Here is a 20741-nt window from a genome sequence, read left to right on the forward strand (position 1 = left end):
GTGGGGCTGGGCTGGGTGGGGGGGGCTGGTCACCCGTGGTGCCCTTATAAAACTCAACGTTTAACCTACTCACGCCGGCTTGTGCCCGCCCTCACAGTCGGCCATATTTGCGGAATACACCACGCCGCCGTTGACCCTGGCCATTGACCGAGCAACCCAACGTTACTACCAGCTCCCTCCGCAGGAATGTGTTTGGCCACCCCGTGCCCTTATAACCCTCAACGTTCATCCCACAAAGTCCCATCACAAGGGAGAAGCACAAACAAATGGACACATTTGTACCCCTATTGAAACGGCTGTGCGCCGTATGAACCTGAAAACTCAAATTCCCCGTGTATAAGAATAGGGGGTAAACCGTATGGATTGACAGGTATGCAAACTCGATGATGAGCGTTACCAAAATAGCACAAATACGTACAAACCATAATACGGGGGGGGGGGGGGGGTTGGGGTAAATATAAATGTGTCGTGAAACCCTTCACCACCCGACAGCCAATTAGTCAGATCTGTCAAGTAAACAGAACGTGCCAATGCCTTGCTCGTACAGCAACACCGGTGTGTGTGTGTGTTGGAGAGCAAAATCCACAACATTTTGCAATCCGAGTTCGACGTTTCGCCGGCCATTACAACCGACATCTTCAGGCGAACGAAAACATAATCGGATCGCCGCGACGCGAATCGAACACCGCGACAAGAATCGAACACCGCCCGCGATTCTAATGGGCGGGGCGTGAATAATAAACGCTGACGACGAATCGAATCGACGGGAATTAGAAATCGGAAGTTTTAAATGAATCGAATCGGGAGCGGTGGTGCAACGATTAGCGCGCCGGTTAGGTAGACGACCTCTGAAACCCGTCCCCCTGGACTTCTCCTAGGTCGACTCGGCCTCAAATGAGCAAACGTCGCTGGTCAACTCCACCCCGCTGTCGCGGCCCTGCAGAGGCGCTGCTGGCTAGCAGCACTTGCCCCTCGGAGTCTGTGACAGGGGCTGGCCGGGGGATCTTTGTCTTTGTGGTGTTGGTGCCGTGGCTGAGCGCTCCCCCGGTACCCGGTTCCCGACGGGGGTTGAGACCCGATTCCCGACGGCAGCTGGGACCCGGTTCCCGCCGGGGTCTGGGACCCGGTTCCTCGGGGTCCGGGGCTCGGGAGAGAGCGGAGGCGGCGGCTTCCTTTGGTGAGTGGCCTCTGTGTGTGTGTCGTGTGTGTGTACACATACACACATATACACACTTGTGTGTGTGTACACAAGCGTACACACACACACGTGTACACACACAAGTGTACGCACGTGCACACGCGTGTGTGTGTGTGTACACAATAGTAAACACACACGCGTACGCACAGATGTGTATGCATGAGTACATATGCACGAGTAGACACATCCACACACGTGCACACACATGCATACACACGTGCACACACACGTGCACACACGAGTACACACACACGAGTACGCATGCACACACATGTACACACACGTACACACACAAGCGCATACACACACGTGCACACACACACGTGCACACACACGTGCACACACACGTGCACACACACGTGCACACACACGTGCACACACGAGTACACACACGAGTACACACATACGTGCACACACGAGTACACGTGCACACACACACGAGTACGCATGCACACACACACGTACATATGCACACACACGTACATACACACACACGTGCACACACACACACGTGCACACACACACGTGCACACACACACGTGCACACACACGTGCACACGCGCAGAGGTACACGCGTGCAGAAGTAGTGTACACGTGTGTTTCACAGGTATACATGTGTACACACATTCATATACAGGTTAGTCTGCAGACAGGTACACGCGTGCAGAAATACTGTTAACTTGTATACATACTAGTGAATGTCTATACCTAAGCATTGGTCACGTATTCACTCGTGTGTGTGTGTGTTGTGTGTACGAATGTGTGTACCACATTGATCAGTTTACACTCGGAGTAAACTGATAAAGGAACTTGTACACAAGACAAAGGAGAAACTATCTCCTGTGACCTTAACAGACTTGGTGGTGGTGGGTGGGGGGGCTAAACATGCTGCTTGTTAGCGAGTGACAATCATGAGTTGTAAAAAGATATAAACAATCATCACCAACAGCAACAACAATTATTTAACAGGGAGGTTTGTGTAACGTAAACAGAACTTGCCAATTCGTTACATCGATTGTGCCACAGACGTTTACAAATCTGTCTGTCGCCTGATGATGCTGGTTCCAAGTCTCTTGTAAATGTTGTGGATTTACTCTACAGCACACTAGTAACGAATCGGCACGTTCTGTTTATGTGACAAACCTTACTAATTGGCTGGGTTTAACGACACATTTATGTTTACGCGATCTAACACTAAAAAAAAACCCCTGTGTATTATGGATAATATTGATCGCGAAAGCCTTCGTGTTCAATAATTGTTGTTGGTGATGATGATGATGAGGCTACGTGGCTGTGTTGCACACGCACAATTGTTTATATATTTGTTTAAAACTCAACACATTCGTCAATAACACTGCCTTAAAGGAAACTAATACATTAGGCGACGTTTCGGGGAATGGTCCCTTTTCCATAGGACTGTATACACACACACACAATGCAGTACAGACGCTCCAGTATGCGGGCTACATACGAGAAGGGGGGCTGTTGCACATTCGCTTCATAATTATCACAGGGGGCATCACTTAAATGGAAGTCCTTTGTTAGTTCACTGCTTGATCCTGCAGACAACACACAGCGTATGTCCACCAACGCGTACACACGTACACTGTGACAAGGTGTACGTGTGTACGCACACAAAGGCGTACGTGTGTGCACACTTGAGAGCTATTAAAAGCAATTATTGACGAAGGTGAGGATTTTGTTGTTGATACAAGTACACACATGCACACCAATTCCATATAATTTTACATGTGTATAGAGAGTACATGCAAAGACAAAGATCCACCACCCCCCGTATAGCCTTAACAGACTGTTGGGGGCAAGTGCTGTGTCTTTGAAGGCCGGAACGACACACGCGAGAGAGAGGGTGTTGGGTGGCGAATACTACGGCCTCGTTTAAAGCTGAGTCGACCTAGGGGAGGCCCAGCACCGGTTCAGATATTCGCCAAATGTCGATGGTCCGTGAGCGGGCATTGACCTCGTCTCGCCCGGGGGGGGGGGGTCGTAGCGCTGTACGGTAACCGCTTACACCACCGCTATACATGCACACACGTGCACACACACGTGCACACACACGTGCACACAGATGCACACACGTGCACACGAGCACACAGACGCGCACACACACGCGCACACGTGCAAACCCCCCCCCCCCACACTGTAGACTATTCATGATGCAACAAAGACAAAGCTCCCCCGTGTAGCCTTAACAGACTGTAGGGGGCAAGTGCTGTTAGCGAGCGGCGCCTATGAAGGCCGGCACGGCACACGAGGGGGGTGGGTGGGTCAGCAACCACGTCCGGCCGCCTTTGTCTTACCGAGTGGCGATGCTTTTACACATCGCACCAGGCACTCATTTGAGGCCGAGTCGACCTAGGGGAGGCCCAGGTACCGATCCAGATAATCGTCACCGGTGATGGTCGCGAGCTGGAATTGAACTCTGATCGCCGGGTTCGTAGCCGCTAACGCTACCACGATGCACACACACACACATCGCACTTGATATGGCCTTTGATACCAACAGATGCTCGCATACACCACGTGTCCATACGGATACGTACACACTCACACGCCACGTAGTGTACGGATACACACACGTGTGTGTGCGTGCGCGTTGTGTAGCACTCTCGTGAAATACAACGCTGCGGTCATTTACTGCACAGTCTATGTGGGAGTGCGAGTGACGTTTACGCTGATTTACACGCTGCACACGTATACATTACAAGCACACGTGTGCACGTGGTGCACGTACACACGTGTGCACGTGCACAGGGCACACGTGTGAACGTGTTGTATCATCAGGTCTGCGCGTGTGCTCAAGTGTTCGTAATCAACGTTTTTGGGTTAGATCGCGTTATTTATAAATGTGTCGTAACCCTCCACCACCCGACACGACCAATCAGCAACAAAAAAAGTGTCACGTTGACAAAAGACAAATAGTTAACTGCTTTAGCCCACCGGTGTGTTGAAGAGTGAAACCACAACATTTACCATTTTTTGAGTAGTACGACGTTTCGCTGGTAATTGCATCCAGCATCATCGGGCAATTCGCCAGAATGGTGAGGCTCTGCTCAAGTGCGTTTTCCAGCGGGCAGCCCCATGGCTTAACAAAGGCAACCGGGCGATTTGTCTCTGCAGACTGTCAAAAAAAAAGAAACCCCAGTGTGTATATTCTTTGGTTCTTTCGGTAAGGTCACGTAGATAGAAAGAAAATAAAGTGAAATAAAAATAAACAAATAAAAATAATACAAAACAAAAACCGCTAATGTCGACTGTATGATGTAGACTGTCGTCAAAATCTTGATTTGAATCTTGACTTGAAACTTTCGTGACTGCAGGGATCCATCCTCTTTGGTTCTTTCGGTAAAGTCACGTGGGTAGAAACATTAAATCATTCACGACGTTTCGGGCGCAACACAAGCGTCCGTCATCAGTTGTGTGGCGCCCGAAACGTCGTGATTTATTTTATTTGATACCTACGTGTCTTTACCGAAAGAACCAAAGAGTCTGTGGTCAAAACGTAACCCAGGTGACGATGGCAGTACGGCAGTGGATTCTTGAGTCTCGTCTGTGTGGAGCTGAATGGCCATCACCACCACGACCCCCCTCGATATGCGTGGTGGGGTTCCTCCGTGCGGGTTCCCCTCGACGCAAAGCCCGAGGGCTCCGTAGTTTTGGCGTCTTGGCCACACAAACGTCGGGACCCTTCCAAAGGATGGAGATTAGCTGAGGCTACCCACCACCCCCCGCTCCCCCCGGAGTAAATACATCGAATGGTTATTTCTGTGCGTTATCATCATCATCATCGTCCGTCACCCACGGTGTGAGTGGCAGTGGCATGTGTCAGAATTGTACATTTCAGAAAAAATAACCACGTAACAAGTGCCATAAGTTTATACACAGTGCTCATACGTTTATGTTCGTAGACAGCGGTTTAAAGTAAATCCACCGCTCTATGGGGACGAGCCGTGGGGTTTATTTGACCATTCTTCACGCTGGTCAGCTGATCAGTGCGGGCGAAGGCGGCACGTGCAGACGCGGGGGCATAGGGAGTACGTCCAACACGTGCAGTGGCATTGCCACCAGCTGATCACGTAGCCCCCCCCCCCCTGACCTCCGTGACAACTCGTGCACAGCTAAGGTCACCCATCCAAGCACTCTGCAGGCTCAACTCTGCTTATCATCCGAGATCTGACGAGACGCAGCGCGTCCCGAGTACAGCCTGCCCGTACGCACGGCACGCTCTTATTAATTCATGCGTGACGCGTGATTTCTTCATGTAAGCACACAATATGCAACATTGACCCCCCCCGCCCCCCCACGGCGATAATGCACACGTCCATAATTCCATTCATTTAACGCGGTGAGGGCTCATTTGAATCGCGGCTAACCAGGGCCTGGTCACCGCTCGGGTCGAACCGGTTAATTAAGCCTTCATTAGCTCGGTGGTTTTTGAACAATTAGAAATCGCAGTAGCAACAGCGGTTGAATTGTGAGCGATCGGCTTTATGAGGCTGCGCGAGTAAGCCCTGGGAAATGGAGCAAGGCGGTCGGTGCAGGATGGCAGCACGCAACTACAGAAGTTCTTAGCACAGGGAAAGAGTGACATCTACTGGACATGTCCAGTGGACGCACATTTGGAGGTGACGGCTCAAAAATTCTCCGTGCGTTTGTGTTTACGGCTTAACAGAGAAGTTTTGCGTCCGACGAAAACTCATTTCGAACAGATATCGTCCCTGCCCTATGAGAAGTGCATCAGCGTTGTTTCAAGCGAGCCTCAGTGCTGATGAGTCGTTGAATGACGAAACCGGTCAAGTCTTTTGCTGGTATTTCGCCAATGCTCCTGCTGACAATATGGCACTCCCAGAAAGAAGGCCGTGTGGCCGATGGGATGTGTGAAACAAACTACTGTAACTCATAACGTGGAGAGACAAACACGGGAATGAGCCAACATTGTTGTTTATTTTGTGAACAACTTCAATTGTCGCGTTCCGGTGATGATAGGAGCTACCCGTGCGATAAAAACAGCAGTAATCGTATTGTGCGTTTTATAAACTGTCGCTATATCCTTGGTTTTTTCGGTAAAGTCACGTAGAAGGGAAATAATAAAAGAATAAAAATAAAACAAGACTTTATTTATTTATTATTTCCCTTCTTCGTGACTTAACAAAAGAACCAAGAATATGAATCCCTGCAGTCATGAAAGCTTTAAATCGAAATTTGTCGCTATATCCTCCCTTGCTTTATATATATATTTTATATTTCCTGACAATATTTTGCGATGTAACAAACACAAAAATTCACGTTTTAACTAAACAACCATTTCAGACTTCCTGTAAAAAATGCTGGATTTTCATATGCATCTCAGTGTAAAGGAAGCCCTGGACTGTTGTAGAAGTTCAGTACAAACTTATCGTGGAACCCACAGCATATATTGTGTGTTATAAGTGTAATATCTGGCAAAGTTGCAGTGATTTATCAGGCCTATGGGCAGGCACTTATGTTGAACGAATAGCATTTGCAGAACTTTGTAACACAAATCTTCATTCGAGCAACAAGCAAAGCAGAGACCAAACGCAAAAACGCGAAATACAATTACAAACTTATCGGAAGCCGATATCGCAATAATCATCATGTTGTTAAAAATCGATTCCTAGGTGATTTTGTTACTTGTTCTATCCCACTCGCGAACAAATGCACACGCACACCCGCTTTAGATCATCATCGGTAAAGACATTATTTATTTTTGTATCCGGTTTTTCCATGTTTATTACAATTATTTAGTTTTAAGATTATTTCCCATTCACTCCTTGTTTCGATTGCGACGTGTCTATTTTTGGCTGCCTTGTACCCAACTTCATTATATAGGTTAGGCTTAAGTGTTGAAAATCGCTGCTTTGGCTTTTGCGGCACTCTCCAAAAGCGTAACCCCGCGATATTCAAGGGTCTCCTGTATCTTCTTGGTTCTTTCGGTAAAGTCACGTAGAAGGGAAGTGATAAAATTATAAAAATTAAACATAATAAAATAAAATTCTCACGACGTTTCGGCCAGAACACAAGCAGCCGTCCTCAGGTGAAGACAGAGCTGTCTGAAAGACAGCGCTCCAATGAACACCGCTAAGCTTAGCAGCGTATTTTAAGCTGGGTGGGAGGAGAAGAGCGCCTTGACAAAGGAGTTTACATATCAACAGAAGAATTTAGCATTGAATAAGCTGTGTTAATGTGAGAGAATTAGAAGACGCTGCCAACATAGCAGTGTTCATTGGAGCGCTGTCTTTCAGACAGCTCTTTTTCTTCACCTGAGGACGGCTGCTTGTGTTGTGGCCGAAACGTCGTGAGAATTTTATTTTATTATGCATTATTTTATTATTTCATTATTTCCATTCTACGTGACTTTACCGAAAGAACCAAGAAGATAAATCCCTGCAGTCACGAAAGCTTTACATCGAAATGGTCTCCTGTATTTCAATGGAGGTAGCAGCCCTGCTCTGAAGTACCCGTTACCTCGTGTTGATTGGCTCCTCAACTCCAGCCGCATCCTTTATCCTCCACCCTCTGAACCCACGCAGGGGAGGACGCCTTTGAAGTGTCATGCTGTGTCGATCTTCCCCAATGCGACTTCTCCCCCGGATAAACTACCAGATGGTATATCATCCCCCTATAAATTGCCACATGGCAGGCCTTACCTTGGATAAACTACCATATGGTAGATTTTTCCCCTATAAACTAATTCATGGTTGACGTTTACCCCGATAGACTATCGTATGGTGAATCTGTACTCATATAGACTTATCTTTATTGTTAGAATATAAATAAAATACAAATAAAATAATATCACTAAAGTCGCCATTTAAAATATTTTAAAAAGTTTCATTCTTATTGTGAGGAGGTTGTAAAATAAATGTGAGAGCGTCAGTAAATAAAAAGCAAGATCACGGAAAAATATTAGAATTAGGTTAGTCCTGCTTGTGATGTGTAGCCACGAGTGTGAATTTTTGTGTTTGTGGCAGAAAACTGGAATGCAAATGAGATTTGCATCCACCATGGGCACGTGTCTTACGTGATAATGTTCGTGAAAGTGGCGTTTAAAATGTCAATCATTAAAATTGTTTTTATAATGTGTGCTGTGGTCTCTTGTCACAGGAGGGGAAAGAGCCCAGAAAATTGGATTGGTCAACAACCACATAGCCCTTCTTGGCACCACCGAGACCCAGAAGCCCGATATTGAAGTCTGACCATACATCTGAAACCTTGCTCATTCGCCGCACACGTCATGCACGAGAGATTTTAAAATAAAATCCGAACGTAATTTTTTTATATATATAAAAAACAAAGTTGCCGTCAAAGCTTCAGCGACGAGGAGCTCACACATTGGATGGATGCGTCTGCTCCGATACTGATGAGTGCGACAGAGGGCCTGCGATGGGCGGCCAGGGCGCAACATAGCGATTGCGCGCGTGGGCCTGCCCTGCACGCACATCCCTAGCCCAGAGGCCTCCCAGCGCCACCCCGGGCTCGCAGTATAAACGACGACGCGTGCTGCACAGCACCAGCACATGCCCCCAAAGTGTTTTTATTTAAATTCGCAGAAACGTCGGTGGCTGAACGAAACGTCAATTTCCTTGCGCAGAATTTACACTTATTTACATCACTCTGCCGAGTTCAAATTGCAGTTGCCCCTTGTTCACGACACTTAACCTAAAAAATCCCCAGTAAACACCCCCCGCAAAAAGAACCACCTACCATCACTACCACCATCAGAACTCCAATCGCCATCACCAGCACCATCACCCCCACGCATCTGTCGGTGTTCTTGGCTCGCTGGCTCGGCGTCTCGCGCATGGTGACGCAGACCGTGACCTCCCCCGCGCTGCCGCTTCCTCCTTGCACCGGCCCCACCGTGCCTTTCGCCGCGTCCCGGCCGTCGCGTGCCGACGCGGCCATGGAGGCCGTGTGTCTGGAGGAGCCCCTGGACTTGAAGCTGGGCACCGGGAGAGCAGCGTTGGCGGTGGCGGGGGCCGGCGATGACTGCGGACGTCGCTCTCTGTCCAAGAGCCGAGCGGCGGTGGCGGCGGCCGCTCAGCAGTATTACGATTACACTGCGCGTGAGCGCGGAGGGCTTGTGCTCAAGATGGCAGATGACGGGACGGCCCTCATCACCTCCTTGCCCACGCTCACCCCCACAGGTATCGTGTGTTTGTGTACGCATGTGTGTGTCTGTGACAGTTGTAATTTGGCACAGTATGGGGTACAGGTGGTGCATCTGCCAGTCATCTCAGTCAACCCACGGTACCTGGGTCTGTCCCGTGACCTCCTGCCAGCGGGTGTTCAACACTTCACGATGCCTTAAAGTGTACATAGCCTGGCTTGCGTGCCTTGATGATGGCAACGCCACTTAGTGGCGAATGGCAGTTGTGTGTATCTGTGTATGCGCGCACGCATGTGATGGTTGTAACTATGTACGAGTTTGCGTGTCTGATGATTGTGGTAACTGTGTGCGCGTGCGGCTTTGATATTGGCGTGCAACTGTCTGTGTGTCTTTGTATTTTAATTTAGTGTAACTGTGTCTGTACGTGTGTGCGTGTAATAGTTGCGTAATGGTGTCTTTGTGTGCGTGTCTGTATGCGCACGCGTTAGTTGTGTTTAACTGTCCATATCCGCACGTGTTAGTTGCGTGTAACTACGCGGTCTGGATTTGCGCGCACGCACGCACGCACGTCTGCGAACAGATCTGCTGGAGCAGGCCCAGGAGAGACTGGGCCTGGACGAGTCCACAAGCCTGGGCATCACTTTGCACCGCGCCGCTCTGCTCGCCAAAAAGGAAGCGAACGTAAGCGCGACAGTGGCGCTCGCCCCACGGGGGAGCGGAGGCTCCCACCAGCGCAGCCTCACCACCGGCGGGGGGGTCTCGCTCCCTCTGCGTACTCGCCAGGCCTTTTAACGATTCAAGCATCGCTCTCTCAATTTTTAAACCCATTTGCAGCGTACGATTTTTTTTCTTCGAGAAGATAAATTTGCATTCATATATTTTTTTTTCATAATCGCTTTGCGGGTTTAAAAATTGGCGGCCTACCGCTTATCTCGGTAGGGTTTGTAAGAGCAGTCATCTCTCATCCTACGGCAAACAAAATATACGGAATTTCCCTATAACATAACTTATAAAATAAGGAAATAATTTGATATATGTTTTGTAAAATTCCCATTGACGTAATTTTTAAATCTCTAAATTCTATATTTTTGGTGGTGGGGGGGGGGTGAAATCGATCAATACACAATTCGTAATTTGTCCTAGCGTGCATTGAAATCGAACAATGTACGATTCGTAATTTGCCCTAGCGTGCATTTCGTGCTGGTCCAGGTTGTTTGCGCACACTTTCATGCTTTACTGGTTTCTCGCGCTTTTCATGGCGTCCTAGTTTGGCTTGTTTTGGTACAGAAATGTGATTTTGTGACTTATTTTTAGTATTAAGATTAGTATTTTAACATAATTATCGATTATCCATGAAATATGTGCTTTAAAAGTATTTGCTGTATTCTTAAGTGTGATTTTATTACGTCCTGGGATCCGTAGGAATGCATCTCCATTTATATAATGGAAGTTAATGGGAAAAATTTGGTTCGACATCCACAGTATTTTGCTTTACGGACAACTTTTCAGGAACGTATCTGTTCTGTATATCGAGGGATGCCTGTGTGCATTTATCTGATATTGGTGACCCTTGTAAGACTTTACCCTGATGCCTAAACCATGGTTAATTGAGCATCATGACCAAATGCTGGAATTTTTGCAAGACATCATTCCGTAGATTTTTATCTTCATTGGCGGACTCGTTGCTGTTTAAGGAGACGCAGGCTTTGAAAAACGTTGAATTCAATTGACTCGTAAACGGGTAGCTTCACGTGAAGGTTTTTATAAAAAAGAACAATACAAACGTGAAATGAAATGACAAAGTAATGGGGAACTGATATCGCGATAATCGTCACGCGTATGAAAACTTATATTACGGCAACGCTAGTCACCAGCGCTGGCCAGATGGGTTGGCAAAGCTGCCCGGAGATTAGATTCCACTGACTCCCGTGCCCGGGACTGTTTGTACTGCATGGTGCAATCTGTAAGATACGCAGGTGCAAGCCCATGGATTGGTTTAAATGCCCTTATCAAGATTTTTTAAATATATGAACGCTTTCACTGAAAGCCGATGCGATTATTGTAAAATTGGCATGCGTTCCTATTCAGGGCTATTGATCTCTGCAAAAAGGTTTCTTGTGTGGAGTATTTAATGGTCTCGGCCGAGTCACTGTTGATTGCACAAGACCATCCATTGTAAAACGTGGTAAGTGCTGTGCTGCGATTGTGTGTGTGCACTTGTGCGTGCCGCAAGTGCCTGTTTCAGTTGTGTTCTATACAGGAGCTTGCTAATAGCTCATGCACTCCAGCAGTCTACGACGCTACACAGGAGATCTTTGCCTGACCTGTGCGCTGTAGGTGCCTTGTTTACCAATATACAAGTCATGATTTCTTGCCCCCCACCCCCCCACCACGTGTGGCTCTTTAAATAAGGAACTTTACTTCTGTGTTTTGTGTATTCTGTGTGTGTGTGCGTGCGCATGCGTGGCCTGCAGATGAGGTGGGATAGCCTGGTTCTGCCGCTGGGCCCAGATGACACAGATTTCTCGGGGCCGCTGACTTGCCATTGGAAACGAGTACGTCACGCAGCCACGCACTGCAGGGCCCAAATCTGGCGGCGTTCGTGGCCACAGAATACGTTACAGCAAAAATATGTTACCTGCAATTAAATAGTTACGGGAAACTGATATCGTGATAATTGTCATATTGATAGGTTGATTAATATCGTGGCAATCCTAGTCACCTATGCTGGCGAGATGAGTTGACGGTGCTGCCCAGAGGTGATATTCCACTAGATGTAGTGCCTGAGGCTTAGCAATGCATGACAAGACTTGTAAGATGAGCAGGTGCAAGCTCATGGACATCGCTAATACCGAGGTTGTGTGTCCCTAAGTGTCCTGAAGGGCCTCTGCGGTGATGTGACTTAACTTGTATGTATGTTTAATGCCTTTGGCACTCTACGCAGCCAACCGTGCTAATCGGAGGTGCATCATACTCGAGAAGAGATGCCACAATTATGTCAATTGAATGCCAAACTAAAGCTTTACTGTAATATTAACTTGACAGGATTTTTTGTTTTATCATGAGTGAAACTTACAGTTGTTCCATACTGCTCAGGTGAATGCCTACAAGATTGATGCTGTTTGGTTTTAACGCTTTCTAAGCAAGGTTCGAAGCATCGATGCGTTAACTCTGTTCGTCCGAAACGGTGGGCGCACTCCAACTGTCGTAAAGATGATGCAGTATTAGCGATCCCGTAGGCTAATATGGTGTTGCTATTGGGGAATAACCCTTTTTGACAATTGGCCAAATCGATCAAAGTGTTGCCCCAAAAACTTTAAAGACAAAAAATAGGAGCAAAAAGTGGTGTTTTGCGAATATGCAAATAAATGTTGCCCTCGCCGCTACTCGTAGACTTTGTTACTGCTAATTAAATTCCTCCGAAGACAAACGCGCATTGGGAATAACGTTACATATAAATTACGCGTGTGGGTGATTTTCCCCGACCTGTTTTCGGAGTTGCTCCGTTCAGTAATCCACAAAGATCACTCCATATAACCTTACCAGACTGTTGGGGCAAGTGCTGTTTCGAGCACCTTTAAAGGCCGGCACGGCACACGAGGGGGTGGCCAACACCACACCGGCCGCCTTTGTCTCCCCTAGTGGCGATGTTTACACACCACACCAGCTATTCATTTGGTTCTGGGTCGACCTAGGTCAGGGGTCGGCAACCTACGGCTCCGGAGCCGCATGCGGCTCTTTACGGGCTGCTTCTTGACAATATGTACGTATGTACAGTATGTACTCAGATGCATTGCGGCTCTTGAAATACTGAATTTTGTACCGAATTGGAAAGAAATGGCTCTTCTTGTTATTTTGGTTGCCGACCCCTGACCTAGGTGAAACCCAGGGCTGATTTAGATAATCGTCACCGGTGTTGGCCGTGAACGGGAATCGAACTCAACCACGAACACTACCGCTACCCCCCCCGCCCCACGCGCGCGTTCCCACATGCGTGTGTTCTCGCGCGCAGTGCCAGCAGGTGTTCGACTCGCAGCAGGAGCTGGTGGAGCACGTGCACGACGCTCACGTGCGCGCCGATCGCGAGGTCGGATACTGTTGCCACTGGGAGGGCTGCGCGCGCATGGGGAGGGGATTCAACGCGAGGTGAGGCCTACGCTTGCGTGTGACAGAAAGGAAGAGAAATCGGGCACGCAAAGCGGATTCTTTACCACTTTCCGACGTGCGGTTGTCCTCTCGACGCATTTACTTTCCCGATAATAAACGATGGGTTTCAAGCCGCACGACGGGATGGCGTCGCGTGGCGAGGTGTCGTGTGTTGTACGTTGCGAGATGACAACACGTCGCCTAGGCCACTAAGGGTGATCCGTCAATAAATTTAACGAAATTTTTCGTTCAATTTGAGCGGTTTTCGAACAGGATGAGTCTCGTTTTGCAACGCTCTCGTTTATGTTGGATTATCGTTATTGAAGTTATCGTGCTCCCCCATTACAGGCAGAAGGACAGAGATAATGCATTTAGAACGTGGGATTTTGCTCCACTGACATACACAGGACTGCTCCAGGCTGTAGCCCCCGCAGCAACCTATAACACCTGCATGGTGGTCACCCATGCAAGCACCATCCGGGCTCGATCCCCCTCAGCTGCCGATATCTGACGAGATTGGGTGCATTCTGGGTGACGGTGAGGTTGCACGGAGGAATCGCAAAACATTTTGCGGTTCGATGCTAAGTATTAAAATCCAGTCACCGCATTGTGAAGCATCCTCCAGTCTCCGTTTATATCCGTAAAGTGTCCGCAGCGACCAGGTGATTTGGCCATTAGGCCATTGACATTGCACATTTACGGCCCTTTTTATCAATTCGCTCCCGGGGCGAGTGCCTCGCCACGCTGCGTGAGAGGTGAGAGTTCATCGACCGTACTTCGCCACGCCGGCGTGTAACGTCGTGTAAATGTGGCGGCGATGACGACGCAGGTACAAGATGCTGATCCACGTGCGCACGCACACCAACGAGAAGCCGCACCAGTGCCCCATCTGCAACAAGAGTTTCTCGCGCCTCGAAAACCTCAAGATCCACGGCCGCTCGCACACGGGTCAGGGTGGCAGTGCTCACCACACGGTGCATCGCCACCGCACGGCACATCAGCACCACACAGCACTTGACCACCACCACACTGCACGTTACCAGCACATGGCGCATCACCATCACATGGAACACCACTACCACCACATGGTGCATCAACACCTCATGGAACACCATCACCACCACACAGGACTTGACCACCACACGCTACTTCACGCAAGCCACGTGGAACATCACGCACACTGTCTAGCGTGCACACGAGACAGACACACTCCTACCTTGTCTCTCACTGCTCCTCGTCTGTTTTATATTTCATATACAATATTTCTCGACCTCTATTCTAGAGTTTATTTCTAGCTCCTTGCTGTCTTTGAACCTTCACTCTGCTCTTCCCTCTCTGCATCCCTCCCCTGCCCAACACCTCCAGGTGAGAAACCGTACGCGTGCCCATACCAGGGCTGCAGCAAGCGCTACTCCAACTCTAGCGACCGCTTCAAGCACACGCGCACGCACTACGTGGACAAGCCGTACGCCTGCAAGACGCCTGGGTGCCTCAAGCGCTACACAGACCCCAGCTCGCTGCGCAAGCACGTCAAGGCACACGGCCACCAGCACGGGCCGTCGCCCGACGCTCCGATCTCCGGCGGCTGCCTCCTCTCCTCCTCGTCCTCCTCGTCCTCCACCACCACCCTCCCCTCACCACCCCCGGTGCTGCTGCCGGGCTCGCCGCTGACGCTGCCGCTGGATCTGAGCGCCGTCACGGCCCCGTTCGCCCTCGGCTCGCCCGTGGTCAACCTGAGCAAGGCGGCCATCATGGCGTCGCTGCTGTCTGCGATCACGCTGGTGCCGCCCACGCTGCTGCCGACGCCGTCCTCCTGCTCCTTCTCGTCCTCGTCATCTCCCGATGGTGCGACCCCCGCGCTGGAGGCGCAGTCGCCCACGCGGACTTACCCGCTCATCGCCCCCTGCCTCGGCAGCAAGATGTCGCTCTCGTCACTGGGACGGGGTCTCGGAAGTATTGGCGGCGGCGGCGGCGGCGGCGGAGCTTTCAGCCGTGCGGCCGGAGTTCTGGACGCCGACTTCCTGCTGGGCTCGCCGATGGCCGGCGGGCTGCTGGCCGGGCTCGGAGGCCTGCCCCGGCTCTCGGCGGAGGCGGTGGCGGCGCAGCCGCTGCCGTCCCCGCCGCCTGCGTGGCTGCTCATCTCCCCCGGGCCACTACTGATGAGGCCCACAGCCATCCACACGGAGTGACCACTGCCGCCACAGCCGCCACCCCCATGACGCCGTATGCTGCCGTAACGCGATTTTAAAGGAAGACGCCACAACCCAATAAAACAACGTCGTCATCGTCGTCTTCACCACGTAATATTTATACCGCACCTCCCATGCAGTACATGTGGATGCGCTCTGTGGCAGAATGCAGTTCTGGCCTGTGAGTGGACATGAGTCTGCCAGGAGCGGGTGATGTTGCTTTGTTGTTTCCAAATTAAGTAATTTACGAGTCATTTGTCAATTTTGGCAAATTTGGACCAAGACGCTGGCGCACAAGGCCTACTCCTCTCTTTCACAGTACATAACGTCATCTTTAACGTCCGCTGTGAATCGGACGGCACTTATCTTTATTGGTATTACACCCACAGTATTAACTATGGCGGTCACTGGCTCTCGAACCTGCGAACCTTTGCAACAAGCGGCAAATGCGCTACCGCCTGCTCGTGCAGGGTGTTCCATTCATACATACCCCGAAAAACACTTACTACATCTTTTTTACGCTCGCCTCTCTAAGATATCGCTTTTACAATATTCAATCACCTGTTGAGAAGAAGAAAGGGTTGTCATTACAAATCAGTGGGGTATCTATAAAAGTATTTCAATCGAGGCTGGCAACAGTGCGATGCGGTTGCGGAAGAGCTCCAATAGATGGGACCCCCAAGGTCTCCCTGAGCTGAATTGAGAATCTCTGCATCACTTCCAGGGCTGGTAGCGTTCCTGAGCACCCCTGGGAGCTTCTCTCCTCAACAGGCAATTTATACCATGCCAAGTGCTGTTTACATCTATAAGTTATGAACCGACCGCTGTGTGTCCCGCCTGGCTGTCCGATGAGACGGTACGAGTGGGAAGCTTCGTCAATGAGAAAATTCAAATAATGGCCAGGCATTCCGCCGCGGCGCTCGAGTGACCTCGCTACGTTGCCGTATTTGACATGGTTTGGCGATGCCACAGTGACGTCTGCCCGAGCGCTGTGGTAGCGTGCCGAACCGTAACTTTAAACCTTCTTGGTTCTTTCGGTAAAGTCACGTAGAAGGGAAATAATAAAATAATAAAAATAAAACATAATAAAATAATTCTCACGACGTTTCGGCCACAACGCAAGCAGCCATCCTCAGATGAAGAATGAAACACCACCAAGCTTGGAGCGTATATTTAAGCTGGGTTGGAGGGGGAAGGAGGGCGCCTTGACAAAATAATTTGCATATCAAGAGGAATTTAGCATATTTATGGGAAATACGCATTCCTCTTGATATGCAAATTCTTTTGTCAAGGCCCTCTCCTTCCCCCTCCAACCCAGCTTAAATATACGCTCCAAGCTTGGTGGTGTTTCATTCTTCACCTGAGGACGGCTGCTTGCGTTGTAGCCGAAACGTCGTGAGAATTATTTTATTCAGTTTTATTTTTATTATTTTATTATTTCCCTTCTACGTGACTTTACCGAAAGAACCAAGAAGATGAATCCCTGCAGTCACGAAAGCTTTAAATCGAAACGTAACTTTAAAGTCCGTTTTCTCGTTAACGAAGCTTCAAGCTCATGACGGACAGCCAGAGAAGCACGGCCGTGGCGTGCGATATGTCTACACGACGAGGTGGTTGTTTTTTTGGGTTACGTCTTATTGTTTTTATGGAGTTAGTGTTGTAGCGTTGTTTGGCCACTTAATGTGCACGGACTCACGGGGAAGGGGGGAGGGAGGTTTCTTTCCTGCAATAAACGGGCGCGCGCACACACTCGCTCCAGTACACGCACGCGCACACACCCGCGTGCAAGGGCACCCGCCGCGTATGCACACTCGCGTACCTACGTGCACACGCGCTCGCGTGCTGTACCAGAGGGATGCTTTTTTTCCGACGACGTATGCATTTGCATACATACCGTAGAAGCACTTGTGTGCATAATAATGCAATTATGCATACGCAACGTATAAATATAAGCGGGCCGTAAACTGTTGCTGCTCCGGTGACAACACTTTCTTAGCATTCCAATTGATCTCTCTTTTCTTGACAGAAAAAACGTACTCGTGCCATTAGGCCCACCTGCAAGCCTTGACACTGCCGGTCGTTAATGAAGGCCTGCCAGGCAAAGTGTCATATCCTTATTTTCGCCGGCGAAACAAAGACATTTTGCAAATCTTACAATTACACCACGGTGTGGATGTAACGATTAATCCATTTGCCGATTCATATTCGATTAGTATTGTTTACGATTCATTGCAGTTGATTTGCTCGTGTCACATTTCACTGAACGGAGACAATGTAAATGTGTAAATGAGGCGGAAAAACGAATTTAAACAGCACAAACAAGACCGTTAAAATGAGACGAAAAATAATTGATTTCTGATTCAAACGGTGGATTCCCTTGTCTTGAGAATTAACCGAGTTGCTGGGGGGAGGGGGGGGGGCAATCGTCAAATGCATAAAATTGACAGCAGTAGCCGGCTGTAACAACTCTGGTTCATAATGCCATCCTGTTGTGTTGTCGGCTCAGATCAGACATCCCGTCAACTATTGGACGAAGCTAATTCATTGGCTGTGCTGCCCCCCAGCACAGGCTGCTGGGTTAGACGCTCCCAGTCTCTACCCTCTGGCGCTGCGGGAAGCGATCGAGCGATGCGAATCTGCGCTTTACGAGAAATAACCACAGGGAAAAGACGCATCATCCAATCGTTTCGTAGGTTAACCGAACGTTCGATCAATTGGTCATGAGAAAACCATTACTGATATTCCTAATGCACCACATGATGAAGCACTGCCATGCACCGTCCATGAACCACAGTGTTTTTCAGACAAGCTTTACTTATAAGCGCGGCTGGATTCGTGTTCGACGGATTGATTTGAAAGTCGGTTTTAATGATTTCTTTTTACACTTCCATTCATTCCTCAATTCTCCTAAATTGAAGAATGAACAAACACCCGAGGCCTTTAAACGCTTTTCGTCGACGACGGCTACCGGGTTCGCTGTGAACCCGCGCGAGCTGAACTCACCGGTGCGCGCTGAGCGATCGCGATCCGGCTTCCTGCTAGACCCCCCCCCCCCCCCGCGTGGTTCATTGGGGGGCTTGCATTGGGAGGACCAGGACGGGCGCAGACGCTCACACCGGCTTGAGCCGTACCTTGCCAAGGGATCGGCTTGGGGTGGGGAGTGGGGGGAGGTGCCCTGTGATTGGGTTTACGACGACGTTAGGGTTCACGTCACTGGATTGTGGACACCCGGATAGAAACGACGAGCAGACTCGCAAATCGGCGGAGAGTTTTGTGGTCTCTAGCAACTGCTCTGCCCACTCCATCTCTGTCCTTTCTCTGTCTCCTGTGCCAGGGTTCTTCAATTGGTGGCCCACGGGCCATTGTTGGCATATTGAAGGCTCTTGCAGTGGCCTGCCGAGTAATGGCCCGTTGCGGCTTACCGAGACATAAAGAGATTCGGATGAGATCATTAGACCTCCTTTGCCAGTACTAAAATATAATAATAGGGTTTTCCCCCTTCTTTCTGGCAACACAACTGAAACCTTTTTACAAGGATTCATGTCTGCATTAACCACAATACTTGCAGTCAAAATGCAAACAAAAACATACTATGATAATATATGCATTGTCCTTGAAACTGATTGGTCCACACCAGAGCCAGCTTTCTTTTGAGCCTCACCTTGTGGTTAATGCAGACATGAATCCTTGTAAAAAGGTTTTAGTTTTGTTGGCAGAAAAAAGGGGAAAAAACCCTATTATTATATTTAGATGAGTGAGATGAAAGAGCGAGAAACGGAGAGAAATATATGACGCAGCTGGGAAACAAGCGGTACATTAGCGGTCACGTATTCATACAGTCGGGTGTCATATCTCACGTGGCCTGCCAGTGCATGCTAATTTTATTGTGGCCCTCTGGCGAATATATTTGAAGAACCTTGTCCTAAGCTGTCGCCGCTCTCGCTGCCTTCTCTCTCAATGCCCCCCTTTGTGCATTCGTCAATGTCTGCTGCTCCGTTTGGCTGTTCAAAAATCTTCTCTCCATCATGTCCGACCCGTGTCTTCCTCACCCTCATGCTCACACTGCTCACGCCGCTCACTGAACACTCACTCCACGCTCATTCTGCGCTCGCTCACTCAACGCTCACTCAACATTCGCCCCACGCTCACCCCACGGTCGTTTCACCTCTTCGCTCACCCCACAATCGTCCCATGCTTACCCTCGTGCTCACCCGCGGGCTCACCCCTAGGCTCGGCACACGCGGACGTAGCGCCAGCGTGTGTTCTCGCTCACGCTGGCGCTGAATTCAAAATGTTTAACTTTGCACTTTCTTAGGTTTTAATCCACGTTCCGGTGGCTCGTGACGTTCGATTTCACAACGCACGTTTAGTTTCCGTAGTTTACATGAACATTATTTTTTTTCTCTCCCCATGGTGCATTTACACCACTGACGTGTTGCTACAGTGCACGTGTGTATTATGGTTTCACCTCACTTAAGCGTTATTCTTTAGAGTTGGTAGCATGCATCAGCTAGCTTCGTGGTACGTAGTGCATATTAAGAATTTTTTCGGGGGGATCATTCCATCGCCGAGTAAAGGCCGCAATGAGCAATTAACCAACCATTATTACTGTCGAGTAAAAAAATACGGATAAAAGGCCCTTGTTTCAAACTATATACGAGCCCTGAGAATAATTGCCGCACGGTCACACAGGACACTGTGGCGCTGACATTCCATGTTTTTTTAATCGGCCAGTCTTGATCTGCTCGGCGAAAGACCTCTCAAAGCAGACTTCTGTGGGTTCTCACTAGGCATGCAACGATGCATCGATTTTAAATCGATTCTTACGCTCTCGATACGTGTGCATGCGGTGAATCGTGTTTGTGTGAATCGAACGTTTAAAGTTAATGCAAATGATACGGCGGTGTCATTTTAGGCTAATGGAGCAAACATCTGTACAAATGAGAGGGCAGAGAAGCCGAGAAACAATGCAATTAAGAGCAGATCAAAATATGGGAAATTTTCTGTTTTTGAATCTAATCGCAATTCACAATCATGATAAATAATTGAATCGCTGGGG

General features: G+C 49.1%; 1 protein-coding gene across 1 annotated transcript; it reads left to right on the plus strand.

Moving 5' to 3' along the window:
* Positions 1-812: 812 nt before the first annotated feature.
* Positions 813-16923, plus strand: GLIS2 (GLIS family zinc finger 2). Its single transcript, XM_078605042.1, has 7 exons — positions 813-1177; positions 8342-9384; positions 9928-10028; positions 11822-11902; positions 13360-13493; positions 14323-14441; positions 14859-16923. Exons 2-7 carry the CDS (start codon positions 9039-9041, stop codon positions 15680-15682), a joined length of 1605 nt encoding a protein of 534 aa, XP_078461168.1. The 5' UTR covers positions 813-1177; positions 8342-9038; the 3' UTR covers positions 15683-16923.
* The last annotated feature ends 3818 nt before the right edge of the window (positions 16924-20741 follow it).

The sequence above is a fragment of the Lampetra planeri genome, chromosome 23 (assembly GCF_965212315.1).
Source record: "Lampetra planeri chromosome 23, kcLamPlan1.2.h2, whole genome shotgun sequence".
NCBI lineage: Eukaryota > Metazoa > Chordata > Hyperoartia > Petromyzontiformes > Petromyzontidae > Lampetra > Lampetra planeri.